At 45.6% G+C, this 23,767-nt stretch overlaps 1 protein-coding gene across 1 annotated transcript in view; it reads right to left on the reverse strand.

Moving 5' to 3' along the window:
- Positions 1-9,099: 9,099 nt before the first annotated feature.
- The window catches only part of LOC8043173 (hemicentin-1), a 55,580-nt gene continuing 40,912 nt past the window's right edge, over positions 9,100-23,767 (reverse strand). Inside the window, exons 7-9 of the mRNA XM_040502037.1 lie at positions 20,673-20,981; positions 11,810-12,113; positions 9,100-9,265 (exon numbers count right to left, since the gene is read on the reverse strand). Of these exons, the coding sequence (XP_040357971.1) occupies positions 9,100-9,265; positions 11,810-12,113; positions 20,673-20,981 (779 nt within the window). The remainder of the gene's footprint in view (positions 9,266-11,809; positions 12,114-20,672; positions 20,982-23,767) is intronic.

Below are 23,767 nucleotides of genomic sequence, written 5' to 3' on the forward strand. Positions count from 1 at the left end.
ACCTACGTCAACCCTCTCAGAAGAATGCTTACGTTAAGGCGTTGTTATTATTGTCAAGCCGCCTATTAGCATAATACAAAACCCAAAACTTACCTGCAAGCTCTGTGCCAATGTCAGTGCTTCCCTGCACCAAATCATGGTGCAAATGTTGAGGCTCCCTGGAAATGCCAATCGGTTAGTAAGCCCGATATACTGGAGGGAAACAACGCTTACGGCTATTTCTTTCAAGGGTGCTAAAGAAAAACGTATGATCGATTTAGAAGGTCGCTGATGTTACAAACACACACACAAGAAAAACTACTACTGAAAACACGTGTCTGTGTTGATCTGGGCCTCATTTGATTTCGTTCAATACGGCACACAACGTGGTAGGAGACGTTACCAAAGCCAAGAAGTAAATCTTGAGAAAAAAAAACGTGTTTTGGGGCCCGGGTAAGTTAACTATGCATCATAGAAAGCTCAAACTCCCTGAAAATCTGACGCTAGCGGTTCGGATAGGACGCGAAAGTTTTAGAACATGACGTTACCTGGATCAAGAGATAATTGAGAAAAACAAATTTTTTTATGAGCCGAAGTTCACCTAAGCCTAATGTCGTCAAAACAAAGAATTACATTGTGCGTGCCTGTACCATCTATTGCAGTGAAACAAACTTGTCAGCAAGAAAGGAAACAATATGCTATCTCTTGCCGACGAGTGTTTTTTACGGGTATAAATCCCACAAGCATTCACAATAGGATTTCTTGTTTTGACGATATTAGGCTTAGGTGGATGTAGGCTCATAAAGAAATTTCGTTTTTCTCATTTATATTTTAATCCAGGCAACGTCATTTTTCTCAAACTTCCACGTTTTATCCAAGCTGCGAGCTTCACATTCTCACAGAGTTTCAGCTTTTTTCGATACGTTGTTTTAAATAACCGGGCCAAAAAACACGGTTTTCTTTTCTTTGAAGCTTCCTGTAGAAGGAATGAAACAGATCTTCTACTTGTCGTTGTCCCATGTGGAGGTAATCCTTTCCAGCTATGCCATATTGACTATGGTCAAATAGAGCCTAAGACGTGCAGCGTTCGGCGAATCCAGTGAACCTGACTGTCGCCTCGCAGCCAATGAGATGGCAGCGTTAGCCGTTAAGAACCACGAAGAGCCAATCACGAAGCATTGAGCGTGAACACAAAAGGCACGCCCTGCGTTCTTGAAGATGTCAATGACCATGGTACGATTCTAGATCATTCTACGATCGCAGCTGCCTTTCACAACACTTGGTGACAGTTTGCTTCGCAGTGCATGAGGTGATCTCTATCACAGCCTTTGATATATGCGGCTTTCTTAAGGTAATACGTCGTGCGCATTGTCTTGTTTTGCTTGTTTCTTGTTGTTGTTTCTTTTTTTACGAGAAGGACGGTATAAGGAGCTCGACATCAAGGACGAGTTTGGCTTATCTGAGCACGTATTGGATAAGAATAACAAACCGACCAATCTCATCGTGTCCAGTACTTCCAAGTAACGACAAGATGCCACTCTGGGTCTGAAAGCTATTTGGCTTGTTTCTGTGTTCATTGTGATTTTTTTTCTTTCTTTTTTGCATATACGATCTACCCCGTGTAAGGTTTGTTCCCCACAATGTTCTTGGCTAATACCGCTAATCCGGATCCTGGTCATCTTACTTTATGAAAAAGACACCCCTGACAGCAGTTCACATGCGCATTTTGTATCTTAAAATTTGGTGCAAACATGCGGAAAAGTCGGGAAGACTGAAGGAGAGCTTAATATTGCTAAAATATAACGGGTACTAGCATTCCTGCCGAATTAAAGAGAAAAAAAATCGAGCTACTTATAGGATCGTTGGACAAAGCAAGTAACTAAGCACTGCCAAATTAATTCAGGAAGTACAAAATATGATCGTTGGACAAAGCAAGTAACTAAGCACTGCCAAATTAATTCAGGAAGTAAAAAATGGCGGACCATCTTAACTCTCGCCAAGAAGACAGATAAAACAGTATAGCTTCCAAACGTTTCAGTCCCTCGACACAATTCCGATAATCATCGTCGGAGACATTCAAACAATCCCACTTTTTGTCTTTTTTTTATTAATTAAATAAATTTTGGGAACTTGAAAAAACAAAACACCTCGTAGCCGAAACCTTTTTGGCTGCCTTCTATTTCGACCGGACGAAGCTATAAAATCCGCGCATACAAATGGCGTTTGAAAAATAATCCCCCTCCCCTTTTTCGCTCTCAAGCTTTATTGTTTACGATAACGTTTTCTTCCCGCCTTGTGCCGAAGCTTAATTTGCGCGGAAGAAACGCGACGGCCCATTTGTTCTACAAAGGCGGGTCAGCAATTTCGTGCATCGAAAATTGGTTTCTCCGCCGCACGCGTGGTCGGTTAAAAACGAAATTAATTAAAGTGAAGTCAAACAGAAGCCAACACGCAGCTTGTCTTTGACATGGGAATCAGAACATTCTTCTTGTACATCGATCGTCGTACAAAGCCAAGGGCTTCGTACGCGGATTAAAATTTCTTGCTGCTAATGGCTTATACTTACCGTCAGTGTTGTGCCCGTTACCGAAAAAAAGTAACGAAATAGCGTTACTCGTTAGTTTGGTAAAAAGTAACGCGTTATCGAGCTACGTTACTCTTTTACAAACGTAACGATATACCGTTACCGTTACTTTTTAAAAAAAACTAACGTTACTTTTACGTTACTTTTCTGTTCGAGTACATATGTTTGGCAGAGATGTATCTTAACAAGCTTGGATAAAGATAAAAATTTACCGAGTGGTTTCATAGCGTTTTGATACGCGAAGTGACTTAATTTTCGGCATGCAGATTAGGCATTAAAACTGTAAATTACCTGATTCTGTCTCCTTTAGTTGATACATTTTATTCAGACCTGCTGGCCATGGCGACGGACTTTCGTTATTCATTCCCATCTCACGCGTAGGATGAGTCGGAGATGTTAGTCTATCTGCTTTTATAGACTACTGCATGCGAACGAGGACTGCTGGAACACAACCAGCCAACCAACACCCCCCATCTGTACGCCGGTTTTACTAACAGTCCGGCTCATACTATTAACAAAGACTGATTTACTTCACTATCTGGAACAGGACACCGGTTACCAGCACACTGGCTATAATCACTTGCTGCCTCTTACCAGCAGTAGCTCTTAGTTTTTCTGTGAAAAAAAAAAAAAAAAGGTTTCGTGTTTGTAAGTTTTCTTTCCAGGTTTAGAACTTTTTTCTTAAATTTTTTTATCATGACCTTAGGGAATTAAAGACTAATCAAGTGAAAGATTCTCCTGTGTACAAAAGTGGGTCAGGAACTTTCAGGCAGCGAGGGGGAGAGCGAGGGTAAAATTATTCCACAAAGGATGTTTCCCTTTTTTTTTTTGAAACTAGAGAAATTAGCAAAATGTTTCGCCACTAGTTGTCCGCTGTTGTAAACGGATGTCTCTCCACGCCCCCCCCCCCCCCCCCCCCCCCTTGCTGTCCAGTTCTGCTGCACAAAGCAGGGGGGGGGGGAAGAGGAGGGAGGGGAGGAGGCTGTAACGCAGTCGTTCGTTCAAGCCTTGTGGGTGGTGACACTATGAAAAAAAAAAAAAAAAAAAGAGGATGAGCGGAATTAGCTGGTAGCCGAAGGTTTTTTTTTCGCCTTCGAGAAGTGAGTTTTTTTGTTGTTTTTTTAACTTTACTGTGAGGGATGCTGGTTCCGTGCAGCGATAAGCTAGTGCAGGATTTTGAGATAAGCTCGTGCAGGATTTCACCAGTTTTTGTCAAAAGTAACGAGTAACGAGTAACGAAATTTGACAGCCGATACCGTAAAAAAGTAACGGAAATACTTTACTCGGTAGTCATTCAGAATACTAACGAGTACGTTACTGCGTTAGCGAAAAATGTAACGCGTTACCAGTAACGTCGTTACTAGTAACGCGTTACCTCCAACACTGCTTACCGTTTTTTTTGTGTGATCTGGTTACTGTCCTGTCTCTTTCTGGTCCATTGTAAAAACCATAGAGTTACAGTATTATAATGTACGCTGAGGTTCAACTGGCGCTAGTGTGCAGACGAAAATTGAAGCAGACAGAAACCAGTTCAACATTAACTTCAGGTAATGCATTTCTAGGGGGAAAGAGTGAGTGCATTTTGTCCCTACGCTAGGTCATAAGAGCAAATATCCCGAATAATTCGTACGTAGTAGGTAGCTTAGAACATTTCTGAATCAGGCAGACGAAATAATTGGTCAGTTACGGCGTTTTTCTTTCAAATTCATTGCATTCAAAACGGTGTTAAAACGGCTTCGTACGTGTATTTATGTGCGCTTTCGGACACGGTTAGCGCGAACGCGACTGTGGCACTCTTCAGCATGGGGGATATACGTGCCAAACGAACGAAGGACATCTGGAAGCCAAGAAAGACGGCAAGAACTAGGCAGTAACACTGGATAAGTAGCTCCTTGTGCATGCCGACGATCAAAATAAATTGAAGACCACGTAATATATTTCGATTTTAAATAAGTAAGTGCTGCTTTATTCTTTCTGCTATGTGCCGTCATGCGTGTTATACGTTCAGAACATCACCCGTACGCTCGAAAGCTTTGATAACAAGTCCCCGATAAAAGCTGCGCGGCAGAGAAACCAATACACAGAGACACCTTTCATAGCCCATGTACTCTATTTTTTACGTTTTGAATGTTTTTATCCGCTCATTAAGATGGACGACGGGGTCATTTTTATGTAGCGACAGGACTGGCACATTGGCAATACATAAGCGTCACCTAAATGCTGGCGAACCTTGAGCACGTTTTATAATAAAACTTTGGTTGGGGGCTAGTTGTTTTATATCGATTAGAAGGTTAAAAGGCGCGAACAAAACGGGACGAAAAAAGACACAGGTACGACACGGACAGACGCGGAAATTCCTTTCGAATGTTACTTTGCTTTAAATCGTCGCTTGTTTTTACACACCTGCTGTGGAACACAGGCTTGGGCCTGAAATATAGCGAAGTTAGACATCGTTCACTGATGAACAAAATGCGCTGACTAAAGCATTACACTTTTACAGTGTTAATTAAGGTACATACCATGGGTACGGCCCAAATAACTAAGCTGTTCCATGATATTTTCCGGCAAAGAGACGAAATGCGCGCGCGTGTTTTCCCATAGGAATGCACTGGAGTACCGCAAAAGTAGACTGGTCGCTGTCTCCTTCAATTTGCATCACGGAAGTTGCATAAACACTAGCGCCAGTTGAATCCTTAGCGTACATTATAATAACTCTATGGTACAAACTAAATCTGATTCTTTTTCAGTATCGATAATATATTATCATAACGAGTCTCAAAAAGATTGATCAATATAATTATCTATACATTTTTAGAGCGCAGCTCTTAGGGGCCCGTTTCCAGCCTGAGCGGCGTCGGCGTCGGCGTCGCCGTCGGCGTCGGCGTAACCGGGGGGGGGGGGGTCACGTGACCCCCCCCCCCCCCCGAGGTCACGTGACCACCCGCAGGTGACGTGACCCCCCTCAGTACCCTTCCCTACTCCTCCTCAAGAGCTGCGCTCCAATTCGGCGTTACAGGGAGTTGTAAACGGCTTTCATTTTTTTTTCATTTATACTGAAGGACAAGCTGCCAACCGCTTGCTAGTAAACCTGGTCAATGCCCAATTAAGGCTAACCGATATCGCGTCATGTTGATCCTCACTTTTAAGGCCGGTTCACACATGCAGCGGAGCGCTAAGTTAGCGCTCATGTGGCGCTTCCTAACGCGTGATGTAGCGCTCCGTTAGCGCTTCAGTAGCGCTCTGTTAGCGCTTTGTTAGCGCTCTGTTAGCGCTACAGAAGCGCTCTGCACGCTCCTTGTGCCGTGCTTGCTGCTGCGGAACAGCGCGTGCACGGCGATTCTTTTGTTGTTGTTTTTCCTTTGGCATTGAAAGAAGAGGAAGTAAAACAGCCGTTCTCCAAGCAAAGGGTCGGGCAGGCGACCCAGAGTCATGGACTTTGAGCGACTAATTGATTGGGTACGACCTCATCGCTTTCTATTCGATATGCGTGACCCTGGTTTCAAAGACATGCAGGTAAAAACAATCGCCTTCGAAAGAGCTCTGTGTCTCGGTCCCTCAGCCTAGGAACAAGGTTCACTAGGTATACCTGTCGGTATCTCGGTGGCGAAAGATGTCGCGCACCCAGAAGGCTCTTCTGGGTGTTAAGCCGTCCACACACATATGCACTAATCGCGTATGTAAGAGCATTGGTCGCATTCCTATTTCAGTATCCCACATGTCCGCCATGGTGCTGCTGATTCACACCCAAGCACAAGAACCGGAACTGAGTGCACGCGCTAATCCGCAGCACCGCGGTACAAGAAGCGCTACTAAAGCGCTAACACGGCGCTACTGAAGCGCTAACAAGGCGCTACTGGAGCGCTAACAAGGCGCTACTGGAGCGCTAACAAGGCGCTACTGGAGCGCTAACAAGGCGCTACTGGAGCGCTAACAAAGCGCTACAGAAGCGCTAATCGCGCGCTGTGTTAGAACTCAGTCACGCGCCAGGAAGCGCCACATGAGCGCTCCTTGGAGCGCTCACGTAGCGCTAACTTAGCGCTCCGCTGTATGTGTGAACAGGCCTTTAAGGGCAAATACTAGGGATCCGAACCATCAGAAGCAATAATAGAATAGATACATTCTAATCAGCCTACTCAACTCAGCTGGGACTGTGGGCAAACTATTTATATAACAGTATACACCAACCTACACCACCGCTGACAACACGCCACTGCGGTGCCGCTGCTATCAGCCCCGCGCATGCGCAGAAGGCGCTTCAAGCGATTCTGGTTTCTGCGGACACCCGGTGCCTCATCTGGGCAAATACGGACTCGTTCGTAAGCCGCAGGTTCGTCTCTGTGTTAACCCTTTGTCTGTCCTTTCATATATAGAACAGGACTGATTTCATGATTGGCGAACTGATGGATGTTCAAGTTGAATATTTGATGGATTGATTGATCAATTGACTTCTTTACTGACTGGTTTTTATGACTCTCCACTGCGATTAATAATGAACACTGTTATCACATAAATTCTATCAAAGGTGGCGACAAACGGCGTACCGAAACAAAATGACACCCAAAGAATAAACTCGTCAAAATAACTTCAAATATATTACTGGTCGAACATCTTGGAAACACGTGAGACAGAAAAAAAAATGAGAACGATCTATACATGGTCGTTTCCCTTTTTGTTCCACGGTCTCGGGTTTTCAAGATAGCGAAACTTCTCCAGGTTGCTGGCGCCTACTTTGCTTTTTCTATCTATCACTCGACGTTCAAGCAGACCGTTTTCTTGTGTTTTTTTTTTTTTTTCATGCTAGTCGTTAAACTATTTCCCAGCACGAAATCCTACATCCTCTTTCCTAGTTTCTGCCCGAGATTAATGATCATAAGCAGACGCCTTAATAAACAACTGAGGAGACCATTTTCTCAATTGCGCTTCTTGCCCTTTATAAACTATTCGGAGTGTGCGCTTCGTTAACGTCTTAAAACATACTGCAAAAGTAAAAAAAAAAAAATACATGTAGCGTTAGTTTACGGATATAACGCACGCGATGGTTCCCACTTACCTTCATACTTAATAATTGCGCACTCCCGCTCTAACATGTTTGTTCCTCCCCCTATTAGCCATAATACGGCAGCCCTCGAGCGAGAGTACGCACTTCGCTTTGCCGTCGAAGAAACCCTTGGGTGCGTTATAAACTCATCTTTTCCTATCGCCTGGAATGTTTTCCAGCTCGGCTGTTCTTGGAAACGAGCACATTTTTCTTTTCTCGTTCATTTTAAGTATTTTTTTTTCAGGTCCGCTGCTCTACAAATGCTTTCTTTTGAATATGTGTCTCTCCTTTTAAAGCATAGAATACTTTTTTTTAACGGAACCCCCAGTCCAAAACACTTTTCAGTCCGTCCGTCCATCAGTCCGCGTATATCCCGCTAAATTTAACAGAAAAATTTACATCACGTAAATTATACACCAGTTGATTTTTTCCGCTAAAATTAGTGGGATAGTTTATGTGACACGACCTGACGTCACGATATCTTTAGACCAATTTAGTTTCTCCGCTAAATGTAGTGGAAATATTGACGTTTTTAGTTTCCCCGCTAAATTTAGTGCTGAAATTTATGTCACGCGTGACCCGATGTCACGAACCCCAAACACTAATTTTGGTTTTGATGTAACGTGTTTACTTTTTGATTGACTCCATCTGACCAAACGATTTTTTTTTTTTTTTTTTTACAGTTGAAGTGTCTGGAGTTTTTCGCAAAAATAATTTATATAGCGGTAAAAAAAAGAAGAAAAACACCAAACAGAGAAGTGTTTCTTCTGCCACCACGGCGCAATCAAGAAAGGGGGAGATGTAAATATGACGGAACCCCTACTTTCTGTAAAATTTGTCGTCCCGGTGGCCTTTTGCCAGACCCCACTGCTGAAGTAGGTGTGAACAATTTAGTCGAGAATATAAAGGAGCAAAATCTCCCTAATTCGTTATCATATCAACTGCGCTGATTGCTGTTGGAGGATATCGAGCGTAATTCTTATATGCGCATGCACTGGAATTTGCTGAATCCTGTTTAAGCTAAGGACGAAACCTGCAAGTTACAACCGCACAAAAAACGTGACTCGGGAGTTTATTATCATTTTAAAGGAGACGTTTGAGAATAGGGAACCAACCTTTCATTTCCATTCCACATCCGTCGAGCTGCGTGAAATGCAAGAAAAAAAAACAAAGAACAAAGACGTCAAGCAAAACTGATTCATATACTCATGACATCACTAATGTGCGACCTATGTTTGTGATCTAAAAAACAACTTTATTTGTGTTATTTACTTATGTTAATAAACACGAACACAAGGATCCAAAGTCCATAACCCTTCCAGTAGGCTTGGATATAAATGCGCGAGGGTGTAACCACTTTTGCATGATGCACGTTAAGGACCTCAGACAAGCAGTTGTGTTGTAGCCGCCACTCTTCCATATATGACAAAGATGCCACATGCAATTTTTCAACAGACTATACTCAATGGATAGTTTTTGTTGTCAACAAACTTGACTCTTAGACAATGCTTAAACGTAGCGGACATTTACCTCGATTGAAGAGCACTTTCCGTCGGAATTTGCCCAGCGTCAGCGCGATGAAGACGATTAAGAAAGCAGCTGCAGCGCTGAGGACGGCGGCCCACAATGTCGTCGACCCTAGGGCCCAGGCTGCTTCTGCATTCCTCAGTCAAAATAATAATAATAATTCCATTTCAGTTATACATTATTCAAGGATAAAATGATAATAATCTCTCATTTGCCACAACATTGGTTTAACACACGAACAGACACGGCTGAACGGACAACTCAAACTATACAAGTCACAATAATTTGTTATCGCCAAGGTATTGAGCTTTCAAATGTGGCCGTCATCCTTTTTTTTTTTTCATCTGAAAGCATATTGGCAACACAGAGAACATGACGACAGGTGTTATAATTTGGCAGTACAACAGATTCCCAATGGGTTATAAAGAGTTTTGATGGTAAAAAATGAGTAATGGGGAAGCTTGCTTCTGCAGGACAAAAATGATTGCGCTTCAGTCATACTTTGTTAATGACGGCCATCTGTATTTGGGAAGAGACCTCTGTATATGCTTCACAATAGAGCGGAGAAAACCCATGATCATGCAGACAAAAAAAAAAAGAAGGCGAACAAACGAACAAACCGATTAACACGCTCGTAGGCATGCGCATTCGAAAACTCTCTCTCTCAGAGATATATGCACGCAATGTTACACGTACACCCAGACATCGTAGAAAATTTCCTTTCCCGTCCAGCCGGGAATGTAATTAATAGTAGTACACATATACTTTCCGGTTTTGACCAATAACAACGATAAACATCCGTCGGTGTGGAAAATACCAAGTAGCTTAAAGCCCAAAACCACCGATAAACACCCGCTGGTGTCAAAATACAATAACATTTTAACCCGAAACACTTTTTTTTTTGCTCCAATAGGGATTGGTTTTGTCGAAACTCCATACTCTAAGACTTTAACTTTTAGTTTTTCATGGGATTTCCTTGGTCAATAATCAACGTTCGTGGCTTCCATCCTAAAGACATCAAAATGATAACCCGATGTCTCAAAAATAAATGAGCAGAAGAACGAATCCGCCGATTGTATCGAGAAGACGGATTCTTTGGGCGAGTCGGTTGTTCATGCTTGGGTGAAACAACGCACAAGAGTTACGTTTTTTTTTCTTATTTGTACCTATTTTTTGTGTGTAAATCTTGTGCGATGTTCCACCCGCCGATTCTCTTTATCACCGGAAACACCAAAATACATGCGGCCTAATTAAATTTTAATTTAATCACCTTAAACAAGATCACTTAATTAATATATCCCGGGCTCGAGCCAAAAAATTAGACCCGTTTTTTGTGTGTGCGTGTTTTTTTTTGTTTTTTTTTTCGGTCCGCATAAATAAATTGTGCATTGCAGGAAGCCGCACCTCCGCCAGATTGTGGAGCTACAGGTGAGAATAGGATGCGAAAGTTTGAGGACAGGACGTTCCCTGGATCAAAAAAGGCTCGAGGTACATCTGAGCGCTTCTTATGAGTTGTGAATGCGAAAGCATGCACGCCGCTCTTCGCTCCCTTCTTTAATCTGCGGCGAACAACGCGCTGATCTTGGGCGTGGAACGGTGGAGCCGCTGCCTCGCGGGTACGCAGCGCCATCGGGTGAGCGATCGCTCAAACTGTCGTGTGCCTTCCGGCACCAGGAAGGAACAGACAGCAACGTAGTTCCTCGCAGAACGAACCCCATGGTTCATTCCATGCGCCGTATATATTGCCACGCGGCGTACAACCGATAAGGGGCGAGTGAACGCGGTGATCAGTGATAACACAACAGTGGGATAGCAGAGTCCGGATGACACCACGCAAACTGACGCGCAGCGGCCAACTGGCGCCTCGTCCGCGCCCATTGACCGCGAAATGGGACCTTAGTGTAAAAGGTGCCGTTGGCTAGCTTTGCGCATGGTTTCATTAAGGTGCCGCTTTGCATGGTTTCAAAGCTGATGGCGTCGGCTCGCTCTATGGTACAGTTCATGCTTTCGCATCAAAATTGAAGAGAAAAACGAACCTTCTCCATAATTTTCGCCTAAACCTAAATTATTAAAAAATATATATACATTAAATAATGTATATATTTAACAAATATATATACATAAAATATATATATTGGAGGCGCTGGTGGGAGTCACTTCTGTGAAACAAGCTTGTCAACAAAAAAGAAAATGTTGTTTTTCTTGTTGACCAATTTGTTTTACTGAAATAAATGGCACAAGCGCATAAAATATGAATTGCTGTTTTTACGAAGTTAGGAGAAGGTGGTCGGTCGGCCCATAAAAGGCTTTCTTTCTCTTGTAAACCTTTTGATCCAGGCAACGCCATGTTCTCAAACATTCGTACCCTAGCCTCACCACTAGCGTCCCCTTCTCACGGAGTTTCAGGTGTAAAATGGATAGGTGGGCTAGTTAGTACATGTTCACCTCAAAATTGGGTTGTGTGTGTGTTTATACAGCCTAGAACTTGGTCTGCCTCAAAGGGCAACGAGTCTCCCAGCTGTAGATGAGCAATTTAGCCAGTGCGGTATACGTTTACCTTGTACCAACAGTTTCAGCTTTCTGCAATGCGTCGTGTGCTTATGCGGGCCAAAAAACGAAAAAACTCGGTTTGATTGTCCCGGTCGAACGCCCGTATTTTGCAAGGCTGTCCGTGCAAGAACTCGCCTTGACTCGCCAGAGTCCGTTCGAGGGGCAGCGTGACGACGGTCATGTGGACCGGCTCGCTGCGTCCGTTGGCATTCACGCCGTACAGCACGACGCGATAGCGCGTGGCCGGCCGCAGCGAGTGGACCCGGAAGCTGGCCTGACCGGAAGTGAAGTTGGTGGCGATGGCCGGGCTCTGGCCGTCGTGCAGCTCCAGCAGGAACGTCTGTTGCTGGGCGGGGCCACTGCGCTGGCAGGTCACGTGGACGCCCTCTGACGTCACTTCCTCCACCGTGCAGTTGAACGGAGTCGCCGGGGGACCTGGACAAAAAGAAAGAAAATATGGCGGTTCCTCGCTGCGCCGTGCACACAAATTGCGGCATCAGTGGAGGCACCGCTCGGAGTTACACTGCCGCGTTAGTTTAGCGGTCGGTGTTTATTTTTGCTTATTTACTTCAAATATCCTTAAGGTAAATGATGCAACACTCCCAAGGTCACGCGACCTTGGGACGTCGCATGAAATTTTGACGTCCTGTGACTTATATGGTGCCATGGGACGCCGCACGCCACGTGACATTATGGCGTAATACGACGTCATGTGAAAGTGAAGTCACGCGGCACCAGGACGGCACGTGGCTCTAAATTCCCGCTAAATTTAGCGGGAAACCTTTTTTCGACAAATTTCGCAACCACAGACCATCGCGGTTATTTGTGCGCTTTAAATAAAGTTTATTATTATTATAAAGCTGAAATCGTGATATAATGTCACTGGCACTGTAACGCCACAGTACCACGTGCCACTGCAACTTCCCGCTAAAATTAGCGGATAAATTTTTCATTAAATGTAGCGAGCCGCGACCTACACACAAACACTTCTTGAGTTCCGCTAGGAAATCTTGCCAAAAACGGTGATTGCCGTGAAAGGGGGATATTTCTTTTTGGTCTGACCTAAACACAATGTGCCTGGAGCTAGGGTTTCACAAAAAACGTTAGCGTCCCCATGGTAGGGTTTCACAAAAGTGCAACACTTAACTAATAGGCGATATGAGAAACTGCTGGGTGGTCTGGCAGCACTGTGCACGCGGCCATCTTGGCAGCGTCAAGTATATTGAGTTTCGGTCTCTCAACATTTCCAGGGCATGGACGCTCTGCCACTGAGTGCGATAAGTACACTTCATTGTTTCCTGACTTCCTATCAACCAACGTGGACTAAAGACTAGGCCGTCTTGCCTTTCGTCTCTGAGGACACTTTATTTATTTTTTTTTCGATGCGAATTCGCATGAAGTGGTACTTTTTAGCGGTAGACTACTTCACTCCAATACATGCGACTGATGATAATACATATTTCATTTTATTATTTCTTTGAAAATTTGTGTGTTTTTCTAGACGAAAGTGTCCTGGAAAATATTTTTCAGGCGTTTCAAAAAGCTTAAATTGATTTCAGATAGCATTGACCTTAAAGGAGCGATGCAACAATTTTTGTGCTGTGCACAAATACCGCTTAAAACGGATCCCTAACGTTAATGACCTATGAAACACGCGTTCGTTTTTCACCCCACGCAATAGAAGTCCCAGAAAAAAATTTAAGAAAAACGAGCAGCGTTCACCCCCTCAACTCGCAGCCAGAACAAGCGGCCACGTGACCTGGAGCCGATTATATGCCGCCAGTGTTGATCATAGCCACGCGCTGGGGTTGGCAAAGCGCAGGACACGCGCTGAGTTCCAGACATTGTTATGGCTCGGCTGTTGTCGTCGCTGCAGCGATTGGACACGGGTCACTATCCGAATGCTTTTCGATCTAGCAATTGTCACGAGCCCAAGTCGAGTGCCCACGCAATGCTCGGGTCCAATCTATGAACCGCATTCAAATATCGTCACTTGGGTGTACTGCGATCCCCGAGTTACGTCATCAAATTTTGCGAAGGAGAGATTGAATGAAAATGATCGCCTTTGTCCTTGAAATTACACCGCAACAAAGGAGTTTCTTGGCCAATGGCGTTGCGTGTGAGTATCCTTGAGTCCCAGGTGTGCCAGTAAGCTCGTGTAGAGAGAAAAACATTCCAACTGAATATCGTTGCACCGCTCCTTTAAGCACAGTTGACGGATGTTGCGCTATTAATGAAGATTTGTTCAACCCTGGCAGAATAACTGCATTGACTTTTTCAAAATAACCAACCGAGGTTCAGTGCACTAAACAGAATGTTTACCTTGGCTGCGACAAAAAAGAGAAAACAAGATTGTGAAATGAAGTTGGCACGGCCCGTGTTGCTCCAATCGATGTCCGCAACGTACGTTTTAGCCGCTGCCGCCATCGAAGTTATAGCTGCTGCGATAAACCTAAGTCGAACGCCACGTTCGATGACATTGAACGTGGCGTTCGACAAAACAGACACCAAAATTACGTCTTTGTGTATGTTGAACAAACAGACACGTCGTCCGTGTCTGTTGTGTTTTTTATCATGCATGACCACGCTTAAAATATTTAAGAATATGTTAATAAGAAAGCCTTTTGTTTAGTTTTTAGAGGTGTCTGGCAAACCTCGTTTACCGACACCAGATCAAGTGTATAGGAATCGCTGCAAGGCAATAGGATTGTTTTCTGGCTTTCCAAAGTAATTAATTTTTTAACAGCGAAGCTGTTTCAGGCTAGGGTTCCGTATTTTTTTTGGGTGCGTCAACAAAAACTCAGAGAGGGCTCGCAACGCCCTCTCTTTGTCGTCGTTCCAAGCGCTTGCGTGCCTAGTTTCCTTTTCTTTCGCCGGGTGGCGGTCCCGTCGAGTTTCGAGTTTCCTCCGGCTCCTCGGGGCGGCGATAGCCCTCGACATAGGTGTGCGTACCTTTCGTCACGATGACTACCGATCAAGACAATAAATGTGTTCGAACCTTTGCTCACATTTTGTGTCACGTGTGTGTCGTGTGCTAAACAGCCTCGCTGGTCATCCACCTTCACAAAATGGAATGGCTCATGATTTTTCTTTTTAAATATGACATTAAAAAGAGTACTTTGAGGTGCTTTCAGCTTTAGTTCTTCAGTGTTAACTATACGCATCTTCAATTGTGGTTGGTGGCGTTGATTATTAAAACTGCCATCTTTTTGCCTCGCTTAACAGCCTCGGTCTCGTCCGCGTATATTGAGCTGCTTGCGCATCAAGGATAAATCAGGCTGACGCTACAACGTGCACAAAAGGAAAAAACGAAGTTTAGAAACAAATTTGGTACAATATCCGTAAAAATATTAGGACCCGGTTCAATAGTCGTGAATGGCTTCACGCCGCGCGATAACGTCCGCATGTTTCTTCGCGTTGTCACCGTTTCTTTTTTTTTTTTTCAAAAGCTGCGTCTCAAGTAACAAGTAAAAATAAGAACAAATTGTGAGCCCTGTTCATATTTGCGTTCACGTTACGAAACGAAAGCGAAACGCAGCAACGCATTGGCATTGCATCTCTCGCGCGAAGCGTGGTCGCTTCTTTACATGGGGTCTTTGCCGGTCGGGTCACTGGTTTCATCTTTTCACCACTACGAAGATAGCGGACGTAGTTTTCGGCGCGCTACTAAATGGCGCTCTACATTTCGCACCAACACCACACGAGACAACACTTAGCACTCTTCAACTTGGAGGTAACAGTGTCCCAGTGCTTCGCTCGTGCAAGTACTTAGGCATCACGCTGTGAGACATCGAAAACTTTTTGCAAATGCATCGCACACACCTCCGCTAAGCATCCATCCGAGGAGCCAACATTCTCCGAAAACGCAACTTGTGGCGTTATAACAGTTCATTGTGCCTAGAGAATTCTGAAAGGCGGTAGTAGTACCGAGACGGACATTAGTCAATGCGGTGGTGTGTGTCCAAGCAGCGCTCATATGGAGGGTCGGCAAAGAGAGGTCGGGCGTCAGACTCTGGGCTGCCATGGGGCAGTTGCAAATGAGGCCGTCCAGGGTGGCCTGGGCTGGTCCTCCTTCCAGGCTTGGGAGGCGACCAGCAAAATAGACTACGGCGAACAACTTCGCCATATGGACAGCTGCCGATGGGTCAAGACACTTTTCACTTACATCCACTCAACAGGATTGCGAACCCTTTGGTAGAAGCGCCTCCATCAGCTCGAACGCAAGTAGGGATTTTTTTCTAACACCATACAAGCATCGACGGCGAAAGAGGGGAAGTCAGAGGTCTGGAAAAAGGTTCCTGACCAAGAGGACCAAGCAGTGGCTCTAAGACGCCCAAAACCAAGTCGACTCTGTATGAGTACGTGATACACAAGCAGACCACCGCGTCGGAGACCCGGCTGAACGACAACATTCTAGGCAGTCGCCTGGTGTTTGAAGCAAGTGTAGGGGCCCTCCGGACGCTGTCTTACAAGCGGCGGCTCGAGGACACTGTGACCACGAGTGTGTGCAGATCTTGCGGGACCCATGAGGAAATGGTGGCACACGTCGTTCTAGATTGTGCGGGTCTCCAGCCTACTCGACCACAGGACAACGGATCACATGATCATCGTTGGACCCGACTGACGCTCGCTGAGGCGTTGGGATTCCTTGTACCATCAGAGAAACCGCAGAAACTCGACAAAACAGGGCGGGGAGAACATACAGACAGGCCTGCTAGAAAGTCTAACGTGATCTTCAGCGGGCTGCACAAGCCTACTGAAGAGGCAACCAAGAAAAGACACAAGGACTAGTGGGAAAAAATGCCCATCAGGGGCCATTAAGACCCACAGGGCTTCAGGCTTGGGCACGAACTCAGTTCGAGCCCACCCGTTCCAGAGGGAAAGAGCCGCATAATGGACATCATCATAATCATGGTCCATTTCACCCCTAATTTTACAGGGGAACCCTCAATTAGTGTAAAATGTTATACACCTCGTCTGCAGCTGCGAAAAGTTTACCGTTACATTTTGAGCTAGTATAACAAAGTATTAACAGCCTCGTCGTTCAACGTCGTTCAACAAAGATTGCAGCGATTGGCTTTCCCGAGTACTTTTGCCATACGTATACGCTCCCGATTCCTCACCATGCCCCAGCTATCGACAAGAAAGTATATTCCTGCGCCCATTAGTCACGCTTACGGCCCAAGCGTGTCTGGTGCCCCAGCTATCTGCCTAAACAAATACCCAAATGTACGAAAAACACACAAATTATGTTCATTCGGCGACCAATGTACTCCACCGAATGAGCCCTAACCTGTCCGGCACGACTCTATATCTTGGGCCGCGATTGAAAAGTTTACGATTCGCAGATATCGGTTGTTCCAAGAAGTGCAGCCACAAGGGAAAATGGAAGTGATTCTTCTTGTAGCCGAGCAATCGAGAGCACGTGGCGTTTCTAATGGCACTAAACGGCACTCCAGCAGACCTATTCGGTTGTTTTACAGGGTCAAAACATCAGTTGTAGCTGTTCAATTTTACGAGTCTATGTGTCTGTATACACGCAAACAAAGAGGGACTCGTGGCAACGCTTACCGATCGATTGTTTCAAGCGGCGCTGTATCAGAAAGATTCATGTTTATCCGGACTACAAACTTCGCCTGGAATATTTCTTTTTACTTATAAAGGGACTTAGAAAGTGCCTCCGCCGCACACCATAAAAGAAATGGTATCAGCTTACACTCTTTTGTCCCATATATGGCTAGATAACAGTGCGATATAACTATACTTCGCTACAACTTTTCTTGGCAATGCAGTGGAAGGTACAGGCCCGCGTCCCCTCTCCCATTTTGAGTGTGCGCGGGCTCTCCTCCTCTCCCCGGAAATGGAGGAGGAGGAGAGCCTGCGTACACTCAAAATGGGAGAGGGGACGCGGGCCTGTACCTTCCAATGCATTGCCAAGAAAAGTTGTCGCGCAGTATAGGCTCTGTATTTTCGGATAATACCGAAAAACTCCGAAGAACACCCGCCGGTAAAATGTTTGTCAATTCGGATTTATCCAATAAACTCCTAATTGTTATGTGCCCATGCCCCGCCCCCCCCCCCCCCCCCCCCCCGCCAAAAAAAGAATGTTCTTTTTTTTTTTTACAATTTGATCAGCGCAGGATTAATGGTCCTGCGAAAATGACACCATAATTATCTTTCAAGCCTCGGACCGTTGTCAAAAGGGGATCTTACGGCTTGTCTCGTCAAGGTTGGTTCAGGGAAACAAGTCATCGTACCATTCGTGTCACGACAAAAGTCACTCTTCTGGTTTCCCGTTTTGGACATGGGATTTAGGATTTAGAGAACGGAGAGGATATATGTTTCTGTAACAGTGAAAGCTATGGACCATAGAGATTGTATAAAATAGGGAAGAGGGGCAGTTGAAACTTCTCTATTCCATCCTTAACCACTCCACCTCGCGCGGCCGCGGGATAGATTGATGGGATGACTACGAGCTTCCTTGCAGCTACCTCCGGCAGTTCATTATTTTAAGGTATCGACGTTTATCGAAGCCACACTTGTGTGCGACTTTTGTCGTGGGACAAATTAGTATTGCAGTGACACCAACGCCGAATCCAACTGAAGAAATCTTAATTCAGACAAGTGCGTTTTAGCTTTTATCTGGGCATACGTTTGCATCCGGTTATTATTTATTATTTCTAATAGGAAACACTGCGAAATTATTCTCCAAATTGTGGAGAATTGGGAATCAAAAAAATATAAACTCCGATAAGCTCCGAATATTTGGAAAAATATAAACCCCGATAAGCTCCGAATATATGTTTAGACCTAAAAATGAAGCCTGCGCTGTGGCAATACGCAATGGAAAGCGTCATGCTTGCATTGCGTAATGTCACAGCGCACACTTCATTTTGAGCTCTGAACAGATGTTCCGCCACATCATTCGCTCAGCTGATTTCCTAAATCGCAGAGACTGACTCTTTGAGTGTTTTGCGGGCAAGTAGACGCGCAGGCATTCATTAGAGTGCAGCCAAACAACAAAATCCCGAGTGACGCCGGAAACGGAGGTCGGGGGGAACGCCCCCGAGCCCACAAGGGTCTCCTTTCCGTCCAATGGCGTCGTTTTTTGTTTTTTTTTTGTTCGTCTTCGGTCGTCGTTGGGGGCGTGTCCCTCCTAACCGGAAGTCTCCCCCGGCTTCCACCTCCGGTGGCATCGTGTCGCCTTCAGATGCGTCCTACCTCCATGGTTATACGACACTAAGGTAGTCCCTGACGTGGCAGGAACGGCAGGGCGTGTCTTTGGAACGCTGGAGGCGGGACAACTGTCAGACAAATGGCAGACAACTTTCACCTTCTCGGTGACTATCCGCGAGGCGCAGTCAGCCTTTCAACTCTGACGGTGTCGATTTAGGACGACTGGGCTTCCACCGGGCTCTTTACAAACCATCGAACTTGTCGCTCGCTTCTAAGAATCTCGGTCGTGGCGTCAGGAATGGGAACCATTAGAAGGCGCCGCCGAAACATCTCGTAGTCTATAGTGGGGATTTTACGGCTGCGACTAAAGAAACGGAGAATACAATATAACGAATAACATAATCATTATTAATAATGAATTTACTCCACGCCATAAATTGATGACAGCGATCTAGGAAGTGCGCTCTAAGGCATACCTAGACGCTTCTTTGATCACCTTCAAATTGCCAGGAACGGTAAAATAAACAAAAAAGAGGAATAAATAAATACGTCCATGAAAGCTTTCATATGTTCCGCGATATAGATTCCAGGGAGTATTCATGGTTACCTGGAGGCGCAACGAACAGCCATTACACACTCAGGGCTAGGAAAATGAAACTAAGCTGCCCGATGAGTACTCATATAACGGGAGAAGCGTTCGCTGATGATGGGCTATGAAAGGGTCGGGCTACAATCTTGTTTTAACGCTACGAGCCTTTTAAATTAAATAGAAGACGTATGTCAGTCTTCACTGGTAGCTAATGCCACTCAAGCTCGTGGACGCTTGATATGAAGTAGCTGAGCGTTACTTTCTCTTTTAAGGTTTTCGACGTTGGCTCCTGTATTCCCACGTGTACTGCGCTGCGTTCTGAAAGTTCCGCGCCATAATTATTATTGCCCGCTACGGTTATCCTAAGGTGAATGTCGGATCCCTTTTAAGTTTTTTCTTGATTTATAGTACAGAGGAAAATTAGATTTTGTTTTCTTACACGTCTTTATAAATGGTTAAGATTTGTGTCATGTTATACTCTCTTATATCTGCTCTACTTATGTTGCGCATGTATGCGCGAGGTATTTACGAAATTTGGTAGCCAAGTCAAAGAGAACGGCGCTTTATTTTACATTTTTGATGGGTCGCAGGGTAGAAAGGCTTGTGTAGCAGACACTTACACGTTACTGAAAGAAGTAACTGGTGACTCATTACTCTCTTATTTCTCTTTCAAAAACTAACTAAGTACGTTATTCGTTACTTAGATTGAAAAGGAACGCGTCAGATTCTCGTTCCTTTGAATCTGTCGTTTTTAGAGTAGGAGTAACTACTTTCCTGCGTTCAGCCATGGGCGAACTAAATTCCCTCATCGTGCAAAATGTCGCCTGGAATAATAAACTGGGGACTATGGTTGCTGCGGTTGTGAGCAATTGTCACGCACGTGTGTAGAGACGTAGACGTGAAAAAATATGTATGTGCTCACTTGGTTGTACTTTATAGCTGGTTGCTGACGCAATGACCTCTTTACAGTAATACGGTTAGATTGAAGGTACTTTCTCAAGTGAAACCCAAAGTGCGTAACTTGTGTTGTACGCGTTCTTTTTAAGAAGTAACTAAATATATTTAGTCTTTACTTCGTCAGAAAGTAACGAAAGCTCGTTAGTTCTCGAAAAGTAGCTATAGGTCGTTACTTCGTTACCAAAAAAGCAACTAGATACAAGTAACGCTTTAGGTACAAGTCTGTGTGGCACTAGTCGAAGAAGGTTGACAGTAGACAATGCATCGCTCACCGACTGGAATGATCTGGAAGATGCAAGGCTCGACGCTGTCTCCGACCGCGTTGCTGGCCAAGCAGTACAGTGTGCCGTAATCCGAGTCCACCTTGGGCGTGTAGGGAAGCACGGAGCGGGCGTGGTTGGCGCCGAGCGTCGAAGACGACGCGTTTGGAGCCAGCTGGAAGTTCCGATGCGTTTGGTGGAAGGTCCAGGTGAAAGTCACGTCGCTCGGGTCCGCCTCCATGTCGCAGTGCACCTCCACGGTCTCGTGTTTGGCCACGGCGTGCGAATGCTGTCGCTTCGGAGAGCGGCACAACGGAGCGTCTGGGTAAAAGGAACATACGACGCCTTCCTATAATAAAAAGGTGGCTCGCCGTCTACTTTTCGCTCGGAGCAGCACTCAAGGAGTTCACACAACAGCTTCTGCCATCGCCTCGTATATACAGACAAAACCTGGCAGATCGCCACGAGAAGCGGTCGCCGAAATGGAAAAGGTGGAGCCGCAGACGACGGATAAAAGGAGAGCCACGTGACTGGCGCCCCGCTGCGGCGAGACGCCAAAACACACTTCTCCCGACCGAACAAATGTGTTTCGGGCTCTCGCCGCTGCAAAGCTGTGCGCTGACGTCCAGGTTTCCCGAGAAATGGCTTTTTGATGGTCTGTGCTACCAGATCCTCGCGCTCCAAATCTGCGACCGCACTCTTAGAAAAAAGGGTATCGATAGTCCTCCCCAAGGGGAGGAACGGTCTTGTAACCTATGTTCTTTTAAAAAGAGAGAAACTTTCGTCCCTGAAGCAGGGAAGCAAAGTTGCTCCGTCGCCTGCATCTCATTATGGCGGCCCCGAATCGAGCGAATCGAGCTCAATAAGGCTTAAAGAGGACGCTACGTCTTTTGTACGGGACGAGAGGAGCAGCAAATAAAGGCGTAACACGAGCTTTCCGCGAACTGTGTTTATTTCCGAAACCAGATTCCCCCCCGCAAGTACAGAAACTAACGTTTCAAAAGCAGCTACTCAGTCTTCTCGTCGTCAGCACTGCGATCTTAAACGGAGACGACCGATACCCAGTTACTTCGCGCCTTTTACGTTTTATCTTTGCTGTTCCTCGAGTCACAATTCCTTCGCCAACCGCACATCACGGAAGAATGGACAACCAATGCGCAAAACCAAAAGCCACTCTCACAAAAAAAAAAAAAAAGCTCGAAGCAGCTGTTTATTGCGTAGCGTGAAAGAAGGTTAAATCGCTTGCCACAAGAAGGCGGGGTCAAGCGGAGTAATTGCAAATAGCTAGGCTAAGTGGCGCTTGGTACCGCCCAATTCATGTTCTACGAAAAAAATATTTACTTCCTCACGCCACTTGCGCTTCCGGATCTCCAAGTACCTCTATTATACACACATGTAGACACATTGCGCATATTACAAGCATCAGGTGAACATACATTGAGCGTATACACATACATGGACAAACATCAAAACAACGGCCCACTATCCCGATCACTACACCTAAGGAAAAATTGGCTTGCTCTGTATGTTTATACAGCCTTGATGGAGATGCGCCTCAACGGGTAATCGGTCTCTTAGCTGTAGATGAGAAATTTAGCCAGTGCGGTACAACCGCTACCCTGGGATTTTTAACGTGCAACACGCAGTAGTGATCACACGAACGCGTGCCGGTACGAAACTCATCCAGATCGAAACCGGCGAGGGTGGCGGGGACTCGAGCCCAGGAGGTTCCCAGCGCAAGCTTTCGCTCCACGCTCCGAGCTGAGACGCGTTAGCCCACTCGGCCACTTCCTCCCCCACTACACCTAAGCTCTGCGTTTCCGTCTTTTATCCTGGTCGTTTTGAACGTACGGAATTTTTCGGTGACACCCTAAGCAATAAAAAATATTCCCAGCATGTTGAATTTTTTCCAGTAATGTCATACCTTTGAGAGTACTTTGAATGACTCAGGGGATCAATCTCTTAATAAAAAGAAAACGCTCGATTATGCCGTAATTAATAAAAGGCCAATAAATCAAGCCGCTTCAATGCAGTTTTAAGCCACGGGTTTGTTTCAACTCACGGAACGTCATAGCCAGTATTTCTATTGTAGTGTTTGTTTTTTCTAACTGTACTGTTCGCGCACGGCTGCAATTGCCGTCTTGAATTAATCTTTGTAGAGCGGATATTCGCTCGGCTGGAAGTGATGCTTCACGGGAAGAGAAATCACCTTTCGATCGGCTTGAATGCAGTCAAAGCCGCAACTTGCGGCAGGTGTTAAATGTACAGAGCTACGCCGAGGCAAGCTCGAAAACTTCTAGCGCTCATCCCAGTGCGCCACTTGGAGGGCAGTTTCTCCAGGAACCGTAGTATATTTAAACAGCAAAATAAAGGGTAGCTTTTTTTCGATTTTACCTACTATTATTTTTTAATGCTAAAATTCCACACTGTAAATATACGTACAATCTCCGGCAATATGAAAGACCCACTGGGAGCGCGTGGCCGAGGTGGTGGCTGGCGGGGGCGCTGCGAGCGCTCCGGGCGATTCCATTCTGCTTCGAGGAAAGGACGCTCACTCGGGCTCAGATACAGCGAAACGCGCTTATCAGATTGTGCTGAGCCCCGAGTGAGCGTCCTCCCCTCGAAGCAGAATGGAATTGCCCGGAGCGCTCGCAGCACCCCCGCCAGCCACCGCCTCGGCCACGCGCTCCCAGTGGGTCTTTCATATTGCCGGAGAGTGTACTTTCTGTCATAATTTCGTACTGTTCAGTCCTTTCCCCAGAGCGCAATAGCTCTCGAGGAAGGGACCACCGAGAGTCACAATGGCCGCTGTACGATAGGAGCTTACCGTTCAGACCAGCGTTCCAACATGACTATCCTCACGTCGATCGATTGTATCTAATCCCTCAAGTGGTTTTAAACACTTTAATGTAAAGCGGAATGTCAACCTGCGAAACTTTGCCCCCTCCGATCCCGGCCCGACCAGCGGCATTAATGCCCGACAGTTTACGTCATCTCATCTTGTTGTTACAAACTGATACGCGAACACACGATCCCATCGGCGATAATTCCAGTCTTTTGTTCACAACGCACAACACTGCCATCACGATGTAGCTGCTGTTGCTGAC

The sequence above is a fragment of the Ixodes scapularis genome, unplaced genomic scaffold (genome assembly GCF_016920785.2).
Source record: "Ixodes scapularis isolate PalLabHiFi unplaced genomic scaffold, ASM1692078v2 PGA_scaffold11__112_contigs__length_91849675, whole genome shotgun sequence".
Classification (NCBI taxonomy): domain Eukaryota; kingdom Metazoa; phylum Arthropoda; class Arachnida; order Ixodida; family Ixodidae; genus Ixodes; species Ixodes scapularis.